Raw genomic sequence first — 20742 nt, 5'->3', positions numbered from 1 at the left:
TAGTGCTGTGGTCAGAAAAGATGCTTGATACGATTTCAGTTTTCTTAAATTTTCTGAGGCTTGATTTGTGACCTAAGATGTGATCTATCCTGTAGAATGTTCTGTGCACACTTGAGAAGAAAGTGTATTCTGCCACTTTTGGATGGAATGTTCTATAAATATCAATTAGATCTATCTGGTCTATTGTGTCACTTAAAGCTGGTGTTTCCTTATTTATTTTCTGTTTGTATAATCTGTCCATTGGTGTAAGTGGGGTGTTAAAGTCCCCACTATTATTGTGTTAACTGTTGATTTCTCCTTTCATGGTTGTTAGCATTAGCCTTATGTATTGAGGTGCTCCTATGTTGGGTCCATAAACATTTATAATTGTTATATCTTCTTCTTAGATTGATCCTTTTATCATTATGTAGTATCCCTCCTTATCTCTTGTAACAGTGTTTATTTTAAAGTCTATTTTATCTGATACGAGGATTGCTACTCCAGCTTTCTTTTGATTTCCACTTCCATGCAGTATCTTTTTCCATCCCTTCACTTGCAGTCTGTAAATGTCCCTAGGTCTGAAGTGGGTCTCTTGCAGACAGTATATATATATGGGTCTTGTTTTTGTATCCTTTTAGCCAGTCTGTCTGTGTCTTTTTGGTTGGGGCATTTAATCCGTTTTCATTCAAGGTTATTACCAATATGTATGTTCCTGTTACCATTTTCTTAATTGTTTTTTTTTTTTTTTTTGTGGTATGTGGGCCTCTCACTGTTATGGCCTCTCCCGTTGCGGAGCACAGGCTCCGGACGTGCAGGCCCAGCGGCCATGGCTCACGGGCCCAGCCGCTCCGCAGCATGCGGGATCCTCCCAGACCGGGGCACGAACCCACGTCCCCTGCATCGGCAGGTGGACCCCCAACCACTGCTCCACCAGGGAAGCCCTTGGGTTTGTTTTTGTGGGTCTTTTTCTTCTCTTGTGTTTGCCTCTTAGAGAAGTTTCTTCAGCATTTGTTGTAAAGCTGGTATGGTGGTGCTGAATTCTCTTAGCTTTTGCTTGTCTGAAAAGCTTTTGACTTCACTGAATCTGAATGAGACCCTTGCTGGGTAGAGTAATCTTGGTTGTATGCTTTTCTCTTTCATTACTTTAAGTATATTCTGCCACTCTCTTCTAGCCTGCAGAGTTTCCGCCGAGAAATCAGCTGATAACCTTATGGGGATTCCTTTGTGTGTTATTTCTTGTTTTTCCCTTGCTGCTTTTAATATGTTTTCTTTGAACTTAATTTTTGTTAGTTTGATTAATATGTGTCTTGATGTGTTTTTCCTAGGGTTTATCCTGTATGGGACTCTCTGTGCTTCCTGGACTTGGGTGACTATTTCCTTTCCCGTGTTAGGGAAGTTTTCAAGTATAGTCTCTTCAAATATTTTCTCAGACCCTTTCTTTTTTTCTTCTTCTTCTGGGACCCCTATAATTCTAATGTTGTTGCATTTAATGTTGCTCCCGAGGTCTCTGAGACTGTCCTCAATTATTTTCATTCTTTTTTCTTTATTCTGCTCCTTTCCACCATTTTGTCTTCCAGCTCACTTATTCGTTCTTCTGCCTCAGTTATTCTGTTATTGATTCCTTATAGTGTATTTTTCATTTCAGTTATTGTGTTGTTCCTCTCTGTTTGTTTGTTCTTTAGTTCTTCTAGATCTTTGTTAACATTTCTTGTATTTTTTCAGTCCCTGCCTCCATTCTATTTCCGAGATTCTGGATCATCTTTACTATAATTACTCTGAATTCTTCTTCAGGTAAATTGCCTATTTCCTCTTCATTTATTTGGACTTCTAGGTTTTTATCTTACTCCTTCATCTGTGAGAGAATTTTTTGCTGTCTCTCTCTTTTTCTTTTTTTTTTTAATGAGTGAGAGTCTGTTCCTGTCTTACTGGTTGTTTGGCCTGAGGCTTCCAACCCTGGAGTTGTAGGCTATTGGGTAGAGCTGGGTTTTGGTGGGTAGAAGAGGGTCTTAGTGCTGAGATGAGGAATTCCGTGTGACGTCACTCCAATGAATATTCCCTGCAGCCTGAGGCTCTCTGTTGGTCCAGTGGTTCGGACTTGGAGCTCTCACATGCAGGAGCTTCAGCCTGACCCTGGGTTCGTGAAGCAAGATCCCGCAAGCTGCCTGGGGCGGCAAAAAAAGCAAAAACAAACAAACAAACAAAAAAAACAATAAAGTAAAAAATAAAATTAGACTAGGAGACTAACAGATATGTTAGGAAGAAAATAAAAATATAGATGAATCAACAACCAGAAGGTACATAAGTACCATACTAGTATAAAAGAGGAGGAGGGAAAAGAAAAAAAAAAGCGGGGGTGGGGGGGCGGAAGTCCTTGGCGGTGGAGGACGGGGCCTAAGCAAGGGTGATGTTTGGGCGGTGGGCGGGGCTAATGCTCAGGACCATTCCACTCCGCCTCCGAATTTATTTGTATATTCATATTCACCCTTGCACCCACCACCCAGACCCAGATGGGGGTGATTTTTCCAGCACCCCACCATTCTTCTCCTGTCCTCTCCCTGTTGATGACCCTTTCCTAACAAGGCTGGAAAGGCCCTGGGGGCTATGGGGGTGGGACTTAGGATCAGGGAACAGAAGGGGTCCAGGCGTGCCCCCCACCCCTGGTCTTAGAGGGCAGGGGACCTCACCTGGGAGCCCAGCAGGCGCCCCGTGCCCGAGTGGGCAGGGCAATCACCCTCTGCTCCTCTCCCGCTCTTCCTGGAGAGTCCCTCCCGCCTGCCTCTCCTGATCTCCCCAGCCTCCCTCCTGTGCCCCCAAGGACCTACGTGGCCTGGAGGGGGCTCTGGAGAGCAGGGGACCAGCCTGGGAGCTCAGCAGGCTCCCCGGCCCCAGTGGGCCAGGCGATCGCCCTCCACTCCTCTCCCGCTCTTCCTGGAGAGTCCCTCCCGCCTGCCTTTCCTGATCTCCCTGGCCTCAGGGGTGCCGATCCTGTCTGGCCTCCACTTCTCCTCCCCCGCCTCAGTCCCCCTACATCCTACCGGTTCACTTTGGGGTTCCTCCTGCCTCCTTGGGCGTCACAGTCCCCTACCAGTGCCCGACAGGTGCCCTAGTTGTGGGGAGATTCTATCTCCGCATCTTCCTGCACTGCCGTCTTGACTCCGCCTCCGAATTTATTTGTATATTCATATTCACCCTTGCACCCACCACCCAGACCCAGATGGGGGTGATTTTTCCAGCACCCCACCAGTCCTCTCCTGTCCTCTCACTTTTGATGACCCTGCATCAAGGTAAGTAATTATGACATTGATCATCATAGATTAGTTTTGCCTGTTCTTGTCTTTCATATAGAAGAAATAAATACAGTATATGCTCTTTTGTGTCTTTTTTTTTTTTTTTTTTTTTTTTGCTTTAAACAGCACAAATGTATTCTCTTACAGTTCTGGAGATCCGAAGTCCTGTGTGTCTTTTTTCCCACTCAGCATTATACCTGAGATTCACGCACGTTGTTGTGTGTTGCATTTGTTTGTTCCTTTTTATTGGTGGGGGATAGTCCACCGTGTGAAAATACCACAGCTTATCCAATCTACTCGTGATGGACATTCGGGTTGTTTCTGCTTTTTGGCTATTATGAATAATAAACTTTCTTGTACAAGTATTTGGTGGACATCAGCCCACATTTTCGTTGGGTGTGTGCCCAGAAGTGGCTTTACTGGATCATAGGTTATGTGGTGTATGTTGAGCTTTGATAGCTCTACAGTCATCCAGGTTTTCAACCTGCTTATTTTGATTTACACACACCATCTGCAGGCACACCAGTCCTCTGGTGCTCCAGACCGTCACCACTGATCGGTAGGGTCAGTCTTTAAATTTTAGCTGTTCTTGTTCATGTGTAACCCTCATTGTGTTCTTATTGGCTTTTCCCAGATAACTAATGATGTTGCCCAGTAAAAAATGAAAATATTTTAACAGACCCCTCACAAAAGTGTATATCCAAACAGTAAGAGATGAAAGGTGTGCAGCATCGTTAGTTATCTGTTTTGCAGCTTTATTGAGATAATTGACATAGAACATTGTATAAGTTTAAGGTGTACATTGTGTTTATTTGATACATTTGTATATTGCAAAATGATTATCACCTTAGCTAAGACCACCATCACATCACTTAATTACTGTTGCTTTTTTGTGGTGAAAACACTTAAGGTCTACTCTCTTAGCAACTTTCAAATATATAATACAGTGTTGTTAACTATAATCACAATGTTGTGCACTAGGTCCCCAGAACATGCTCCTCTTCTAACTGCAAGTTTGTACACTGTGACCAACATCTCCCCATTTTGCCTGCCTCTCGGCCCCTGGTAACCACCATTCTCTCTCTGTTTCTACAGGTATATCTTTTTTAGATTCCACATATAAGTGATATCATATAGTATTTATCTTTCTCTGACTTATTTCACTTAGCATAATGCCCTCAGGGTCCGTCCGTGTTGTTGCAAACGGCAGGATTTTCTTCTTTCTCATGGAATTATATTCCATTGTGTGTATATATGTATATATCACATCTTCTGTGTCTGTTCATCTGTAGAGATATGCTTAGGTTGTTTCCTCATCTTGGCTATTGTGAATAATGCTGTAAAAATATGGAGTGCAGGTATCTCTTTGAGATCCTTTTTTTCATTTCCTTTGGATATGTACTCAGAAGTGGGATTGCTGAATGATATGGTAGTTCTATTTTTTATTTTTTGAGGAATCTCCACACTGCTTCCACAGTGACTGCACCAATTTACATCCCCATCAACAGTGCACAAGGGTGCACTTTTTTCTTTGTCTCCTCATCGTTGCCTACACTTACCTCTTGTCTTTTTGAGAACAGCCATTCTAAAGTATGTGAGATGTTATCTCATTGTGGTTTTGGTTTGCATTTCCCTGATGATTAGTGATGGTTGAGCACCTTTTCATGTAGCTTTTGGCCATTTGTATGTCATCTTTGGAAAAGTATCTTACTCGGTTCCTATGCCTATTTTGAAATCAGATTTTTTTTATTGAGTTGTATGAATTCTTTATACATTTTGATATTAATCCCTTATCAAATAGATGATTTACAAATATTTGCTCCCATTCTGTAGGTTGGCTTTTCATACTCTTGATTGTTTCTTTGGCTGTGCAGAATCATTTCAGTTTGATATAGCCCCACTTGTATTTTTGTTTCTGTTGCTCATGCTTTTGGTGTCAGATCCAAAAAATTGTTGCCAAGACCAGTGTCAAGGAGCTTTTCTCCTATGTTTTCTTCCAGGAGTTTCTCAGTTTCAGGTCCTATGTTTAAGTCTTTAATCTTCTGAGTTAATTTTTGTGAGTGATTTATGATAGGGGTCCAGATTTATTTTTCTGCATGTGGTTATCTAGTTTTCCCAGCACCATTTATTTAAGAGGCTGCCTTTTCCCATTGAATATTCTTGGCTCTCTTGTCAAAGATGAGTTGACCGCATATGCAGCGGTTTATTTATGGGCTCTCTATTTTCCATTGGTCTGTGTGTCTATTTTTATGCTGTTTTGATTACTGTATACTATTTTGATTACTATGGCTTTGTAGTATAATTTGATATCTGGAAGTATTCAGTATGATACCTCCAGCTTTGTCCTTTTGGCTTAGGATTGCTTTGGCTATTGGGGTCTTTGTGACTCCATATGAATTTCAGAATTGCTTTCACTATTTCTGTGAAAAACGCCATTGGAATTTTGATAGGGATTGCATTGAATCTATAGATGGCTTTGGGTAATATGGACATTTTAACAATATTCTTCTGATCCACAAATACAAGATACCTCTCCATTTTTGTGTCTTCTTCAATGTCTTTCATCAAAGTCTTGTAGTTTAGTGTTCATCAGTTCTTTCATTTCCTTGGTTAAATTCCTAACTACCTTATGTTTTTGATGCTATTGTAATGGGATTGCTTTCTTTATTATGTTTCAGATATTTTGTTGTTGGTGTGTAGGAAAGCAACTGATTTCTGTATGTTAATGTTATATCCTGAAACTTTACTGAATTTATTGATTAGATCTTACAGTTTTTGGTTGAGTCTAGGATTCTGTATAAGATCATATAATCTGCAAATAAAGATAATTTACTTCTTCCTCTCTGATTTGGATACCTTTTAATATCTTTTTCTTGCTTGATTGCTCTGGCTAGGATTTTCAGTACTATGTTGAATAGTGGTAAGAGTGGGCACCCTTGTCTTGTTCCTGATCTTAGAGGAAAAGTTTTCAGCCTTTCACCAATTGAGTATGTTAGCTGTGGGCTTGTCATATATAGCCATTATTATGTTGAGGTATGTTCCTTCAACACCCAATTAGTTGAGGGTTTTTATCATGAAAAGATTTTGCATTTTGTCAAATGCTTTTTCTGCATCTATCGAGATGACCATATCATTTTTATCCTTTATTCTGTTAATATGTGTGTATCACATTTATTGATTTGTGTATGTTGAGCCATTCTTGCATCCCAGGGGTAAATCCCACTTGATCCTGGTATATGATGCTCTCAATGTATTGTTGAATTTGATGTGCTGATACTTTGTTGAGGATTTTTGCATCTGTATTCATCAGGGATATTGATGCGTAGTTTTCTTGTAGTTTCCTTGTCTGGCTTTGGTACTGGGGTAATGCTAACCTGGGAAAATGAGCGTGGGACTGTTCCCTCTTCCTTAATTTCTGGAAGAGTTTGAGAAGGATTGGCGTTAATTTTTTAAACGTTTGGTAGAATTCACCTGTAAAACCATTTTAGTTACCTGTTTTAGTCTATAGTTTTTGAGCTAATTTTGTGTGTGTATATTAGGTACTTGTAAGTATTTGAATGGGAGTGGATATTATAGAATATTTGAAGTTATGTCATACAATTTTAAGTTATGGAAGTGTAACTAATTACTAGTATTCTGTTTTAATCAGGTAACAGGACTTAAATAATTTCTTTCTTCTGGGTTTTACCATGCGGTGTGTGGTGTAGTAGAGTTAGCAGTCACGGTGTGTACTTCCCCCCACACCCCCTTCACAGATACTTGTGGACTGTCTGCTTTATTCCAGGTACAGGCATACCTCAGAGATACTGTGGGTTCAGTTCCACACAACCACAATAAAGTGAATATTGCAGTAAATCGAGTCATGATTTTTTGTTTCCCAGTGCTTATAAAAGTTGTTTACACTATACTGTAGTATATTAAGTGTGCAGTAGCATTATGTCTGAAAAAAGCAATGCACATACCTTAATTAAAAATACTTCATCGCTAAAAAATGCCAAAACAACTACAATAGTCACATCAAATATCACTGATCACAGATCACCATAACAAATATAATAATCAAAAATACTGAAATACTGTGAGAATTACTGAAATGTGAGACAGAGACACCAAGTGAGCAAATGCTGTTAGAAAAATGGCGCCGATAGACTTGCTTCACACAGGGCTGCCACAAACCTTCAATTTGTAAAAAGTGCAGTATCTGCGAAGTACAGTAAAACGAGGTGTGTCTGTACTGTACTTCTCTTGGGATTGTCCTGAGTAAAATGAGACGCAGTCCCTGCCCTCAAGGAGCTTAGTGTCCAGTGCAGTGCTGTCCATCAGAACTCTGTGATAGGGCAGTTCCTGTTCTGAGCCGTCCAGTAGGGTGACCGTGGGTCACATGTGGCTTTGATCACTTGTGATGTGGATGGTGCATCTAAAGATCAAGTATTATTTGATTTTAATTACTTTAAAGGCGCACTATCTTGCGGCCACTCTGTTAGACCACGCAAGTCTAGTGGGAGAGATGGGCAATTTAATAATTGATAAAATAAGTGAAATGAATTTTTTCACAAATAAATGAAAAAGTACAGCTTTGCTAAGTGCTAGGTAGGAGAGGTACATGATACTATGACTGTATCAGAGGGAGTGGGGGAAGGCTTGTCTTTGGAGGTGATGATGGAAGTAAAATTTACAGAAAGAGTGGGACCTTGGAGGATGAAAGAGGGAGGGGTGGGGAAATTTGTTTTTCATGCATGTGTAAAAACTGGCAGAAAGCAAGTTCCGGTAACTTAGTTTTTGAAAAGTGTGTGTGTGTGTGTGTGTGTGTGAGAGAGAGAGAGAGAGAGAGAGAGGGAGAGGGAGAGGGAGAGGGAGAGAGAGGGAGGGAGGGAGAGGGAGAGGGAGAGGGAGAGAGAGGGAGGGAGGGAGATTCTAACAGTTATTCCTTAAGAGAGTTTGCCCCATAAGTATCAACAACGAATTTGTTGGAGAGGAAAGTTTTGGGGGATGATGCTGGCTTGAACTTTTTCTTTAGATAATTCCTAAAATTAGTGTTCTGACTTGAAACTGTCAGCTCTGTGATTTCTCTGATTTGGCTGACTCTTTAATGAAGAAATAACGACTTTCCCAGTCTTTTAGGGATGTGCAGTGCTTGAGGACAGCTGTGAAGAGGGCTCAGACATTCAGACTGTACTTTGAATTTCTTGTTTCTAAATTACTTGGCCTGGGACCATCGCTCTCCCTTTGTTATCTTGTGGAAAAGGCATCCTATTTCCAGTTTCAAATTGGCAGTACTCTGGTTTTGTTTTACTGATTTTATCCTAAAATAACATATGCTAATTGAGCTATTTCTGTGGCTTTCTTTGGAGAATTGATGTTCATTTATTTGTGTTTCTCTTTAAGTAGAGATGGAATACTACATGTAAACAAGATATAAAAGATGTGTAAGATCCAGAGTGGAAACGTGAGAGCAGCATTTATCAGCGCTGCTGGGACCTTTCCTGTTGATCAGTGATCAGTCTTTCCCAAGGCTGGGGGCGGGCAAGGGGCAGGGCCAGGCTTTTGTCTCCACGTCCAGTGCTCCTTTAAGCACATCGGTTCTGGACAGACAAAGGGAGCACATCTGGGATTTGAACACATGTCCTCACATCTCTTTTGTTAAAAAAGTTTTTATTGAAGTATAGTTGACTTGTTAATTTCTGCCGTACAGCAAGGTGATTCAGTTATACATACATATACATATATATATCTATCTTGTTCATGTTCTTTTCCATCATGGTTTATCACAGGATATTGATACTCCCTGTGCTCTACAGTGTGTCCTCAAGTACCTTAATCCTTCGCTTCCTTTGACGATTTCCAAAGAAAAGAAAGTGCCGCCTTTGTGCTCCCATTTCAGGGCTCTGTCGCCAGGGGTCCCTGAGATCCTTTGGCCAAGTGTCACCTGCTTCGGTTTCACTTGTTTCTTTTTTTCTTACCCATCTTTAGAGGGGGAGAAACTCGGTAATGTCCTGAAGCTAAGAGGACCGTCAGATGGTTTAAAAGTCCACTGTAGTTGGCTTCCTGTGTGGCCAGTGACTCAAATGGTGTCGCTTTTCGGCAAAGGTGATCATCAGTAACAGGCTCCCAAACAAGATCTCACTGGACACTGGCTCCTGTAGCGTGTTGAACACCTTGTCTGCTGTGAAAAAGTGTGGATTTCACACTTAGCCTTGGAGGTGACAGCTGGACGTGACTGTGAGAAAGTGTGCCTTGTGCGCACAGCGTTGTGGAACTAGACCTTTGTTTCTTCTCTCACCTGGGACACCAGAAGGAGATCCTACTCTCAGATTTTAGGGCTGCAACTTCACAACACTTTGTCTGTGTGATGCTGCCTCGTTCATAGTATAGGCTTCATGGCAGAATTTCATTCTTCTTTATGACTGAGTAATATTCCATTGTGTGTATGCACCACATCTTCTTTATCCATTTGTCTGTTGATGGGCACTTGGGTTGCTTCCATGTCTTGGCTGTTGTGAGTAGCGCTGCTTAAGAACATCAGGGTGCATGTATCTTTTTGAATTAGTGTTTTCGTGTCTTCTGGATATATACCCAGGAGAGTGGAATTGCTGGATCATATGGTAGCTATATTTTTAGGAACCTTGTACTGTTTTCCATAGTGATTGCACCAATTTACACTCCCACCAACAGTGTATGAGGGTTCCTTTTCTTGTTGAGTTCCTTTAGTGAGGATGTGTTGGTGGTAAGTTTGCTCAGCTTTTGTTCTGAAATGTCTTTATGTCACCAGTTATTTCTAAGAATAGGAAGTTCTGCTGTGTACATATTTCTAGATTAGCAGTTAAATTTTCTCAAATACTTTGAAGATGAATTCATACTGTCGAATGGCTTCCATTGCTGTTGAAGTTAGCTCTTGGTGTAATTATTGTTCCTTTGGATACAATCTCCATTTTTCTCCCCCCCCAAGTGTTTATATCCTTTAATTAAAAAAAAATTGATACAATTCACATACCATAAATTCACCCATTTAAAGTGTACAATTTAGTAACTTTTAGTATATTCAGAGTTGTGCAATCAACCAAAATCAAAACATTTTTATCATCCCAGAAAGAAACCGCAAACCCATTAGGAGCCATTCACCATCCTCCCCTCCCCTGGTCACTAGAAATCTACTTTCTTTCTCTGTGGATTTACCTATTCTGAACATTTCATATAAATGGAATCATACAATCTGTGGCCTTCTGTGTCGGGCTTCTTCTGCTTAGCATGATGTTTCAGGGGTCATTGGTGTTGCAACCTGTGTCAGCCCCTCATTCCTTTTTGAGGATGAGTAGTATTGTATGGACAGACGGTTTTTGTTTATCGGTTCGTCAGTTGACGGATCTTTGAATTGTTTCCATTCTGGCTGCTATGATTAATGCTGTTGTGAGAATCTGTGTACACGTTTTTGTGTGGACATGTCCCTGTATGGTTTTTTTTTTTTAGAATTTTTGAATTTTATTTATTTTTTTATACAGCAGGTTCTTATTAGTTATCTATTTTATACATATTAGTGTATATATATCAATCCCCTGTATGTTTTCAAAAATAACTTTTTCTTATTTTTCGGTATTCTGCAGGTTTACTGTGTCATTTCTAGGTTTGCGTTTCCTTTTATTGGTCCCGTAGAGCTTTTTTGCGCTTTTTGAATTTGAGGATTCACATTTTTCCATTATGAAAAATGTTCAGTCTGTCTCTCTTCAGATACCAGCTTTCCCCAGTTTTCTCTCACCTGCTTCCCTAACTCCTGTTCACCTGTGTAGCCTCTCACTCTTCCATGGCCTCTAATGTTCTTTCACATTCCTCATCTTTCTCCATGTGCCACATTCTAGATAATTTCCACTCCTCTTTTTTCCAATTCACTAACTTTTTCTTTTTGCCTAATTTTCTGTTTGGCTCTTTAAGGAGTGTTTAAATTATCCAGTTTGTTTTTCACTTCAAGAGGTGATATTTTGGGAGTTCCCTGGCGGTCCAGTGGTTAGCTCTTTCACTGCCGTGGCCCAGGTTCAGTCCCTGGTCGGGGAACTAAGATCCCCCAAGCCATGTGATGCTGCCAAACAAAACAAAAAACAACCAAAAAACCCCCAAAGAGGTGATATTTGTTCTTAAATTGCCTGCTCAGTTTTTGATAGGCTCATCTTCCTTATTTATTCCTTTTTTTTGTTTGCAAGCATATTAACAACTCATTAATAACTTTCTTGGAAAATCAAATATACACTTAGCATATGACCCAGCCAACTTATTCCTGGATATTGAACCAGGAGAACTGACAGCATATGTCCATACAAGGACTTGTACACAGATGTTCAGAGCAGCTTTATTTTTGTAATAACCAGAAACAACCTACGTGTTCATCAGTAGGTGAGTGGAAAAACAAATTGTGTTATATCCACTCACTGGAATACTATTGAGCGATAGAAAGGAGTGAACCGTTGATATGCACAATAACTCAGGATGATTCCGAGATAAGTATGCTGAGTGAAAGAAGCCTGACAGAGGAGCGTAGCTTAATGTACAATATGTATAATGTGTTAACTTTTGGAAAACGCACCACGTCTGGTGCCAGCAGTGGGTATCTGGCCAGGAGGGTGGCGGTGAGGATGTGCGAGGGTGCACGGGGAACCTGGCAGCAGGTGGATATGTTCGTCGTCTCAATTGTGTTGCTTGTTTTAGGAATGTCAGAACTCCTCCAGTTGTACAGTTTAAACATCTGCAGGTTATGATATGCTAATTGTGTCTCTGTAACGATGTTAAAGTGAGAAGCCCTGGTACTGGGTGAGGGTGCCTGGAATGAGCATGCGCGGAGGAGGGAGAGGCTGCAGACATCCCGGGAGGCCGTTCGTGGGGCGAGAGCAGTGAGGCGCTGATTGGGCCCCGCAGGAGGGGTGCTGCTTCCCCCTACTTGAGCAGGAGGGAAGGCCAGGGGGATGGAGGGAGGGCTGTTTCCGTTTGAATGGTATATGAAGGCCACTGTTTCTACATGAATTATTTTTTCTTCCTAAGCATATCCCAAAGTTTCTGAATGAATAAACACACCACTTTCTCTATGGAAATTGAGGATGAGTATTGTCTAATTTCTGAGCCAAATGCTTCTACTTCTTTGGTTTTCTTGAGGATATGTAATGATAACCAGATGGGCTCTTTGGCACCCAGGGACTTTATGAATAATTGAAAAAACATCTTCAAAATATATTCTACCTGGAGCACCATACCCTGACCGACTCCCACTGGGAGATGGTTGTCTCCTTTGGCCTTTGAAATATATTCTACCTGGAGCACCAGACCCCGACCGACTCCCACTGGGAGATGGTTGTCTCCTTTGGCCTTTGTAAATGCATTTTATTCCAGTTTGGTTTATTTCATATACCTGTCACCAGTGAGAAAGTGTGTATTCAGCCTTCAGCATTTGTGTCTCTTTTGAAAGTGCACAAAAATGGACACATTTCTGGAGTGGCCCCCTCACTGGAGACAGATGCTAAGCCATTGTGAGGGGCCTCGTGGTGGGTTTCGTGGGATGGTGCACTGCAGAGCAGCCTGGATGGGGAGGTTTCATAAGCTCACGTCAGGGCTGAAGCATGTTGTTTGTACCAGCTTTGCTGGGTCGTCACAAATCCGACCGTACCGACTTCTAGTTCTGGCTGTGCCTCTGATGAACTACCAAGTTACTTACCTTCTCGGGACCTCGGCTTCCTCATCTATAGAACGGATAAAATCGTGCCCGCCTGGCAGGGCGTGACGAGCAGCTACGTGACGTGTCCTAAGCGCCCAGTGCTGTGCTGAGCCCGCAGTGAACACGCAGCCTCCAGCCCTTCTTAGTTGCAGTATTTTTATTGCGACTGTGCTTTTTCTTCCCACCACACACATCCCACTTTCAGCTGTCATTTCTACCAGTTGTCACTGTGGCTGTGATGAAGCTGACTTCGAGAGACACGTACTATTTTAGCATATAAAATTGTATTTCTGAATTGCCCACAGAGATGCTCTTAATAGAAAAATTGAGCACTGTAAACAGCAACTGTGAAATTCTCTCTAAAAGCTCACTTTGATTCATGATGATCTACCAGGCTCGTCCCATTCTTAAATACCCTCTGTCCTCCTAAATCCACTCAACTCTGCGGTCTTCCTACGAGGCTGCCTTCGTCTGTTTGTAACTTTTTTGGTCTTGTCTTCCTATTGCTTGTCATCCCAATCTGTTCTCTGTTCTATTTGTGGTAGCCTGTGTTGGCAGGAAAATTGGCCGAAATGGTTGAACAGAATTTGCTGCCCTCCATCCGCCCAGCTGGGAGCGGCCTCTTCCCTGCTTGCTCCACTGGCTCCGTCCAGCCTCTCGCCACCCTGTGCGGCGGCCTCCTCCTCTCCAGCGCTGTCCTTATGCAGCTTCCGGCCTTCCCAAGGCTGGCTTCTCCCTCCCACCCCTCTGTCTCCCATGGGGACAGAGCTGCTGATCTTCTGTCCCCATTTATAATTTATACATAGCTTGTCTTTTCCATTCTCAATTGGATTAGGGGGCAGAATTCTTTAATCTATAAAGAAGCCGGAGAGTAGCTGTTTTAATGTATATTTTTTCCCTGAGCTTGAAGATTACAGGTTTCTGAGGTTTCTTTGAGGCTTTGAAGTCGTTGTCAGAAAAGGAGGCAAATTTCAGATGTAGTTTTTAGCCTTTTTTGGTAAGTGCCCACAATCCTAGATCCCTCCAGTTCCAAGACACTGCAGATTTGTACTTTTCACTGATTCCCTTGAGCTGGTCCCCATTTTAGAGTCAAGAAAACTGAGCTCACAAGGTTGTGTGACTCACTCACTCTTGCAGTGTGGTGGGAGGATGGCTTGCAGGAAGACCCAAACCTCTATCTTGAGAACATATGATTCAAAGGAAGATGCACCCCACCTGCTCCACCCTTCACAGATCAAATCTCAGAAAGACTCAACGAGACCCGTCTGGGGTCTCCTGTTCGTCCTGTGGATCAACCACTGTTGATGGGACATTTCCATCTCTCACCACGGCTGGATTAGAGCCACCCCTGATCCCGCCAGAACAACCTGGGGTGGGGCAGGAGCTGTTCTGCAAGGAAGGAGGACAGACCAAGCCGCTGCTCAGGACATTTCCCACTACAGCCCGGAGCCTCTGGACCCCTGCAGAAAGGAGGCCTTGAGCACTGTTACAAGTGTAAAACAGGATCAGTATTTCCAAGGCAGAAAAGGACCTCAGACCTTTGGGAGCTAGCAGCATTTGCATAATATGCTAATGATGGAAACTTTCTCTAGGGAAGAGTGAAGTACTTGGGGGAACGAGAGGTGGCACTTAAAATCAGTTGGGCACCTGCCTTAACTCAGCAGGGGTGACCTAGTTTCTAGCTGAAGAGTGTGGAGTTTGTGTTTTGCAAATGTCTGTGTTCATAATACTAGTTCCCTCACAGCAGGTACTGTGGTATAGTGGAGAGGTTTTACAGATTATGCCCATGATGCTGGGAGAATGAGAAAAGGGAGAGAAAAACCCATTCAAATCTCACAGCTTTGGACTGACTTTTGCAAATGGGTCTTTGCACAGAGACACATGATGAAAGTTCAGTTAACCGTGAGTGAATTGAGTTGATTATTGAACGTGACTTTGGGGTGATGGAATTTTCGTTGACCGTGGCGTGTAAACTACCAAATCTGACCCTGTGATTTATTCATTTACTTAACGTTTACTGTGGGTTTATGATTTGCTAGAGCCTGTGCCAGCTACTGTGGGGGGTGTGTGAGAGTGACATTGATAAGAATTCTGCCCTCAATGAGTTCATAGTCATGGAAGGAATCTGGGACGTGCATATAGGTTGCTATAATAACAATAGCTGTTTTTGCCGAATGTTTGCCAGGTACCAGGTCTTGTGGCAAACACTTCATAAGCCCTGACCCGTCTGAGTCCCCACCCGGCCCTGCCTCGCAGCCTGTCTTCCTGGGTACGGGGCCAGCTGTAGTGATCGCGGGTCTCAGTGTAGACGAGGTGCCCGGACTCGGAGGAAGGGTGGCTGCATGGTGAAGAGTTGGGGATATTAGGGTCCACAGAGGTGGTTGTCAGAGGTGCACAACGGTGAGAAGACACAGGACAGAGTAGGGGCGACAGGGAATGTGTTTAGGCAGGAGAATTGCCTCAGTCCGGTTGCAGGTACTGACCTGATTCACAGTTGGGTGCCGGTCCCTGGGCGGCCGCTTTATTTCCAGTCTATCCTTCACTTAGTGTGTCGTCCTTTCGGGTCCCACCCAAAGCTTCTAGGGCTTACCATCCACTCTTTTTAGGGGACACAGAATGTCACTGCTTTCCCACCTGAGTGTGAAAGGCTCTGCTCAGATTCTTAGCCTCTTGGTCAGTTCTTCAGGGAGCTTCAGGCACCTCTGGGGAGGTTTAATGGCAGGCCTGTGTCCCTGTATCTCCTTCTTCTGCCGGATCGTGGTCCTGGAGTTCCTCGTGCCTTGTTAGCCCTCCAGTGCCTTGTCTGCGTTCTCGAGTTGTTCTCAGCTGGGTTGGTCTGAATTGTCTACCTGCTGTTGTCAGAAGTAGGAGCTCCTGAAGTGCATTCGCTCGTGGGACCGTTGGGGGTTTGTACTCCCCTGCTTGCCTGTTCGATGATGCGTGGGCGCCTGGTTTACTTGTAACTGAGTTTTGGTGTGGCCCTCTGCTGCTCGGTTGACTTTCTGTTGGGATTCTGAGGGATGCATAAACTGTCCTGTAGCCACCATCTGGAATTGTATTTTGGGTTTGCATTTTCTCTGCTTAATGCAAGTCATTTAAAAATTAGCTTTTGGGACTTCCCTGGTGGTGCAGTAGATAAGAATCCACCTGCCAATGCAGGAGATACGGGTTCGAGCCCTGGTCCGGGAAGATCCCACATGCCGCGGAGCAGCTAAGCCCGTGCGCCACAATGACCGAGCCTGCGCTCTAGAGCCCGTGAGCCACAACTACTGAAGCCCGTATGCCTAGAACCCGTGCTCCACAGCAAGAGAAGCCACTGCAATGAGAAGCCTGCGCACCGCAATGAAGAGTAGCCCCCGCTCGAGGCAACTAGAGAAAGCCCGTGCGCAGCAACGAAGACCCAACACAGCCAAAAATAAATAAACAAATAAATAAAATTAACCTTTCATGGCGATGTTCCTAACAAATGTTTCTTCATAATTGGTGGGCACCTCCATCTAATTTAGAAGTGGTTCTAGTTGATAATTGAGTCAGTTTCTTTTGGGGTGCAGAAGATACTTACACTGTTGTCAGCAGTTTTTACAGTCTGAATATGCATTTTTCTTCAACCTCATGCAGCCATTGTGCTGTGCAAAGGGCCCTTGAGAAACAGGAGGCATCCTGGGAGGGGCGTGACCTGATTTACATTTCTGTGGATGGAAACGATCCAGAGCGGCATGTGTGTGTGGGGGCAGCCAGGAGGCCTTGTTCTTAGTCCTGGAGGGGCTGATGGCGACCAGACCAGGCTGGTGGCCTTGAAAGCCATTTCTGGAAATACTCTGAGAGCTAACAAGAGCTCCTTTCGGATTGGATGTGGGGTGTGAGATAAAGGACTTAGGAGGAGTCCTGGATTAGACTGACAGGTGAGATCACCAGGTAAGAAAAAGAACAGGTGGCAGGGAGTGCTCTACAGAGGTTTACATACAGTCCTGGACACAGTAGTGGCCTCCTGAAATTGGAAGACGAATGGGCTTTTAGACTAAGTTCAAGTGGCACGGTGAAACCACCGCGTGAACGGAGGCTGAGGGAGCAGCTCGTACAAAGGCTGGAAGGTAAAGGCGGCTTGGCGCTGTCTGAGCACAGGAAGCTGGGGGCGGGTGCAGGTGACGTGGTGCTGCGGCTGTGCCTCCTGACGATGGTAGGCACCTGGCGTGTTTCAGAAGTGGTACGTCCTCGACTTTGACCTGTGGTAGGTGTGACTCTACGTTCCCGGGAGATTCACCGGGCGGTTGTAGTTAACACGAGGTAGAGTAGTGATCACACACGGGAGCATTACTCCAGATATTAGCGATTTTTGAATAAAATCTCCTACATTAAAAAAAAAAATCCGGTTAACTTCTCACTTACAATTTTATTCTCATCTTTCAGACAGCATCAGTGTGAGTGGCTTTCCGCTGTGCAGCCCCTTCCGCCAGGTCGTGAGGCCCCGGGTGGAGAGCAAGCCCGTGAACCCAGCTGAGGGCAGCCGGCCTGGGGACCTGGGTCACGTGAAGGTGAGTCGGCCCCCACGGGGCAGCCCGCCAAGGGGCTTGGCGCTCTGGGTTTCTGCCGAGCCTTTCGGAGGCAAAGTTCTGAGTATTTTTCAGAAAGGAAAGGAAGCGTGTATTTGATAACAGATCTGTGTTTGCGGAAAGCTGGTTTCTCAGTATTTCTCCTTCTGTGTGAGGTTCGGGAAGCAGTTACACTGAAGCTTGAGTGCCTCGTGTGGTGGTGGACTCTTAATTTCCTGAAGTTTCGGGAATTTGTGGGTTGAATCTAGGACTGTACTGATGAAAGTAGAATGTCGCCTGCTATTTCTCGTTCATTTAAAAAGTTTATCTATCGCATCATTATTCTCAGTTCAGATGTTTATCCCGTAGACTTGTCTTAATCCTTAGGCGACTCCTTCCACTTGTTAGTCTTTGAGCACCAGGGCAGCCGGAATGAATATATAAGTCACGAGTGAGTGTTGGTGCACAGGTGCCTTGGGCCTGGAGCCTGAGCAGAGATGAGCTGTCTCCTCAGAGCACGAGGGCAGTCGGGGCAGAGCTCTCGGTGGTCAGCGACTTGTCGGCACCTGGAAAGCTTGGCTGGGACGCGCCTGCCCAGGGAGCATGTGTAGAGCGAGGGGACGAGAGGTCCCAGCAGCTGTGACTGGGGAGCAGGCAGCAAAGTCGCCAAGAATGACTTCAATAGGCGTGTGTTCGGGCCCAGCCTTTTGGGGCACTGCTTACATTCTTGGCGTTTAACAGGGTCACTGACTGATTAGACCCATCAGAAGAGCTTGGCCAAACTGGCTGTGAGTCAGTGAGACAACAAATTGTGAGCCATCGGGGCTGTGCTTGACGCAAACAAGATGACGGTGGAAGGACCTGGACGCCGTCTGCCATGAGGCCGTGGCGGAGGGAACGCGCCAACCTGGGTTGATAGAGGTCGCGTCGGTGGGCTGAAGTGCTGAGGAGCTGGGTTTCGGGGGAGAGTCTTCTCCATCTAGGGCCCTGTGGGAAAGAGGAAGGTGGCATAGCTGGGAGTCTCCGTCACTCAGATACAGAAGCTTGATGGCTGTGCGTCAGGGCTGTAGTGCTGGCCAAGGGCCCTGGGATGTGGAAGAAAAGTCCCACCAGAGGGAGCAAAGGCGTAGAGGTTCCGCAAGCGTAGATGCTGTTGGGGTGATTGTTGGCAGGGAGCCGCGGAGGAGAAGCTGGGAAAGGGGCTTCCTTCCAGGCCCCGGATGGTACTTCCCTGCCATCTCAGGTGTTCCTCCTCCTGGGTCAGGCCCCTCAGCATCGTTACCTTTGCCTCTGCAGTTGGCCTTGTGGCCTCCCCCTCTCCGTCTGCTGTTGGTGCAGCTGTGGCACGATTTTCTTTTTATTTATGTATTTAATTGATTTATTTTTGGCTGCGTTGGGTCTTCGTTGCTGCACACGGGCTTTCTCTATTTGGCGGCGAGCGGGGGCTACTCTTTGTCGCGGTGCGCGGGCTTCTCACTGCGGTGGCTTCTCCTGTTGTGGAGCACGGGCTCTAGGTGCGTGGGCTCAGTAGTTGTAGCACGTGGGCTCAGTAGTTGTGGCTTGCGGGCTCTAGAGCGCAGGCTCAGTAGTTGTGGCGCACAGGCTTAGTTGCTCCGCGGCATGTGGGATCTTCCCGGACCAGGCTTTGAACCCGTGTCCTGTGCATTGACAGGTGGATTCTTTACCACTGTGCCACCAGGGAAGCCCATGATTCTCTTTTATCCACATCCACACACACCAGTCTCCTTTTAGAGCCGTCAGGAATGCTGTCGGGTGGATGTGCTGACCTCGTGGGAGCCTTTGTGCCGAGAGGAAGTCACCCAGTTTGTCTGAGGTCTGTTGGCGAGGGGTGCAGTGAGTCCAAACCTGTGAAATGTCGCACCTCTCCCTGGTCGTCCAGATGCGTCCTCGTGGTTCAGTTGAACTTGTGAGGTTCGGCACGGGAGTGGCGTCTGTGAGCGGCTCCTGTGCTTCTGGTGCTGTCATGTGGGAGCCTCCTGGCACTGCTGAGCCTATTACATCAGCCTTCTCCCCAGAGCAGGAACGGCTTTAATTGGGAATGTGCTAAACCTGTAAACCTCGCTGAGGAATGGTGTAGTCATGGAAACAAGTAATTCAGTGAAAGTGGCTTCTGGGGAGCCCCTCAAGAAGTGGGAAAAGATAACATGTGTTTCTTCGGATTTCCCAGAAAGATTCCTTCCCCCGTTTGGTTTGCGGCATGTCTGTCTGCATTTATTCCCGGCTTTTCTGCACACCCTGAACATCTTCTAGGATTGAAAACAGATTGTGTGAAGTGAGTGCACATTAGACATAATATTCCTGTAAGTTAGACTCTGCAGTAGGGCCTCTCTGACCCTCAGTTTCTCCAGCCGTAAAATGGAGTAATCACGCTCCCTTCATGGGGTTGTTGGGAGGCTTAAATAATAGAAGAGCTGGGCAGGGAGGAGAAACAAAGCTGATCAAATCAAGAACTGGTAATGGACTGGGACTTGATTCCTGTATTTTGGGAGAGAAATGAGACTTGGTGAATGAGCCCCGCTGGCTGTTACGGGGGAGCAGCCCCGGCTAGGATGGACACTGGGTGGCCGATCTGGAGTCTCTCGACCAGTTTCTTGGCGCTGCTGAGCCAGCTCCCCAGTGACAGCAAGGCTCGGCCCTGCCTTCTGAGTTAATACTGTGTGCACGAAATGTGGCCGCGTGCCTGGAACGTGGCAGGGCTGCATTGAGAGCCTGCCCGGGAGGGGCTTAGCTTGGGGACCGCCTGTCCTGGGCTGGGGCTGCAGAAATGGGCACGCATGGACGGACGGGAGGCCTCTCGCCTGTTGGCTGTGCTGTGTCCCGCTCGAGGCTCCCTGCAGCTTTGCCTGATGGAGGCATCCAATTTACAGCCTCCAGGGCCAGACTACCCAGAAAGATGGGAGCTGCATGGGGCCCTGTCCTACTCGGGCCTGGAGCGTAAAGCACTCAGAGAGGCTGGAGGGCCTGCCCCACAGCCAGAGCTAAACCCAGCCGAGGCCCCCGCCGTGTCTGGCTGCTAAATACACCCCAGTTTCCCTCCATCGACAGCAGTGCTCTGTAAAGGCATCACACCCGCTGGTAGCCTGCTGAGGAGCACTTGGAAATCCCAGCAAAACCGAAGTTCACCAGGAGGCGGGGCAGCCGGGCCTGCCCTGGGCTCTGTGCACATGTGGTTCTGGGGAGCTTGCTGGTATGTGCCCACCCTTGTCAACAACACCTTGCCTTTAAAAACATCAGGGAA

At 45.4% G+C, this 20742-nt stretch overlaps 1 protein-coding gene across 6 annotated transcripts in view; it reads left to right on the top strand.

Moving 5' to 3' along the window:
* Positions 1-20742, top strand: part of TRAPPC9 (trafficking protein particle complex subunit 9) — a 526641-nt gene that overhangs the window by 179168 nt on the left and 326731 nt on the right. For all 6 annotated transcript variants that reach the window (XM_060127570.1, XM_060127568.1, XM_060127569.1 and 3 more), the window contains one exon: positions 17362-17486. In XM_060127570.1, the coding sequence (XP_059983553.1) occupies positions 17362-17486 (125 nt within the window). The remainder of the gene's footprint in view (positions 1-17361; positions 17487-20742) is intronic.

The sequence above is a fragment of the Lagenorhynchus albirostris genome, chromosome 17, assembly GCF_949774975.1.
Source record: "Lagenorhynchus albirostris chromosome 17, mLagAlb1.1, whole genome shotgun sequence".
NCBI classification, from domain to species: Eukaryota; Metazoa; Chordata; class Mammalia; order Artiodactyla; family Delphinidae; genus Lagenorhynchus; species Lagenorhynchus albirostris.
Note: the sequence above shows the minus strand (reverse complement) of the source record. Positions and strands in the feature narration are given on the sequence as shown.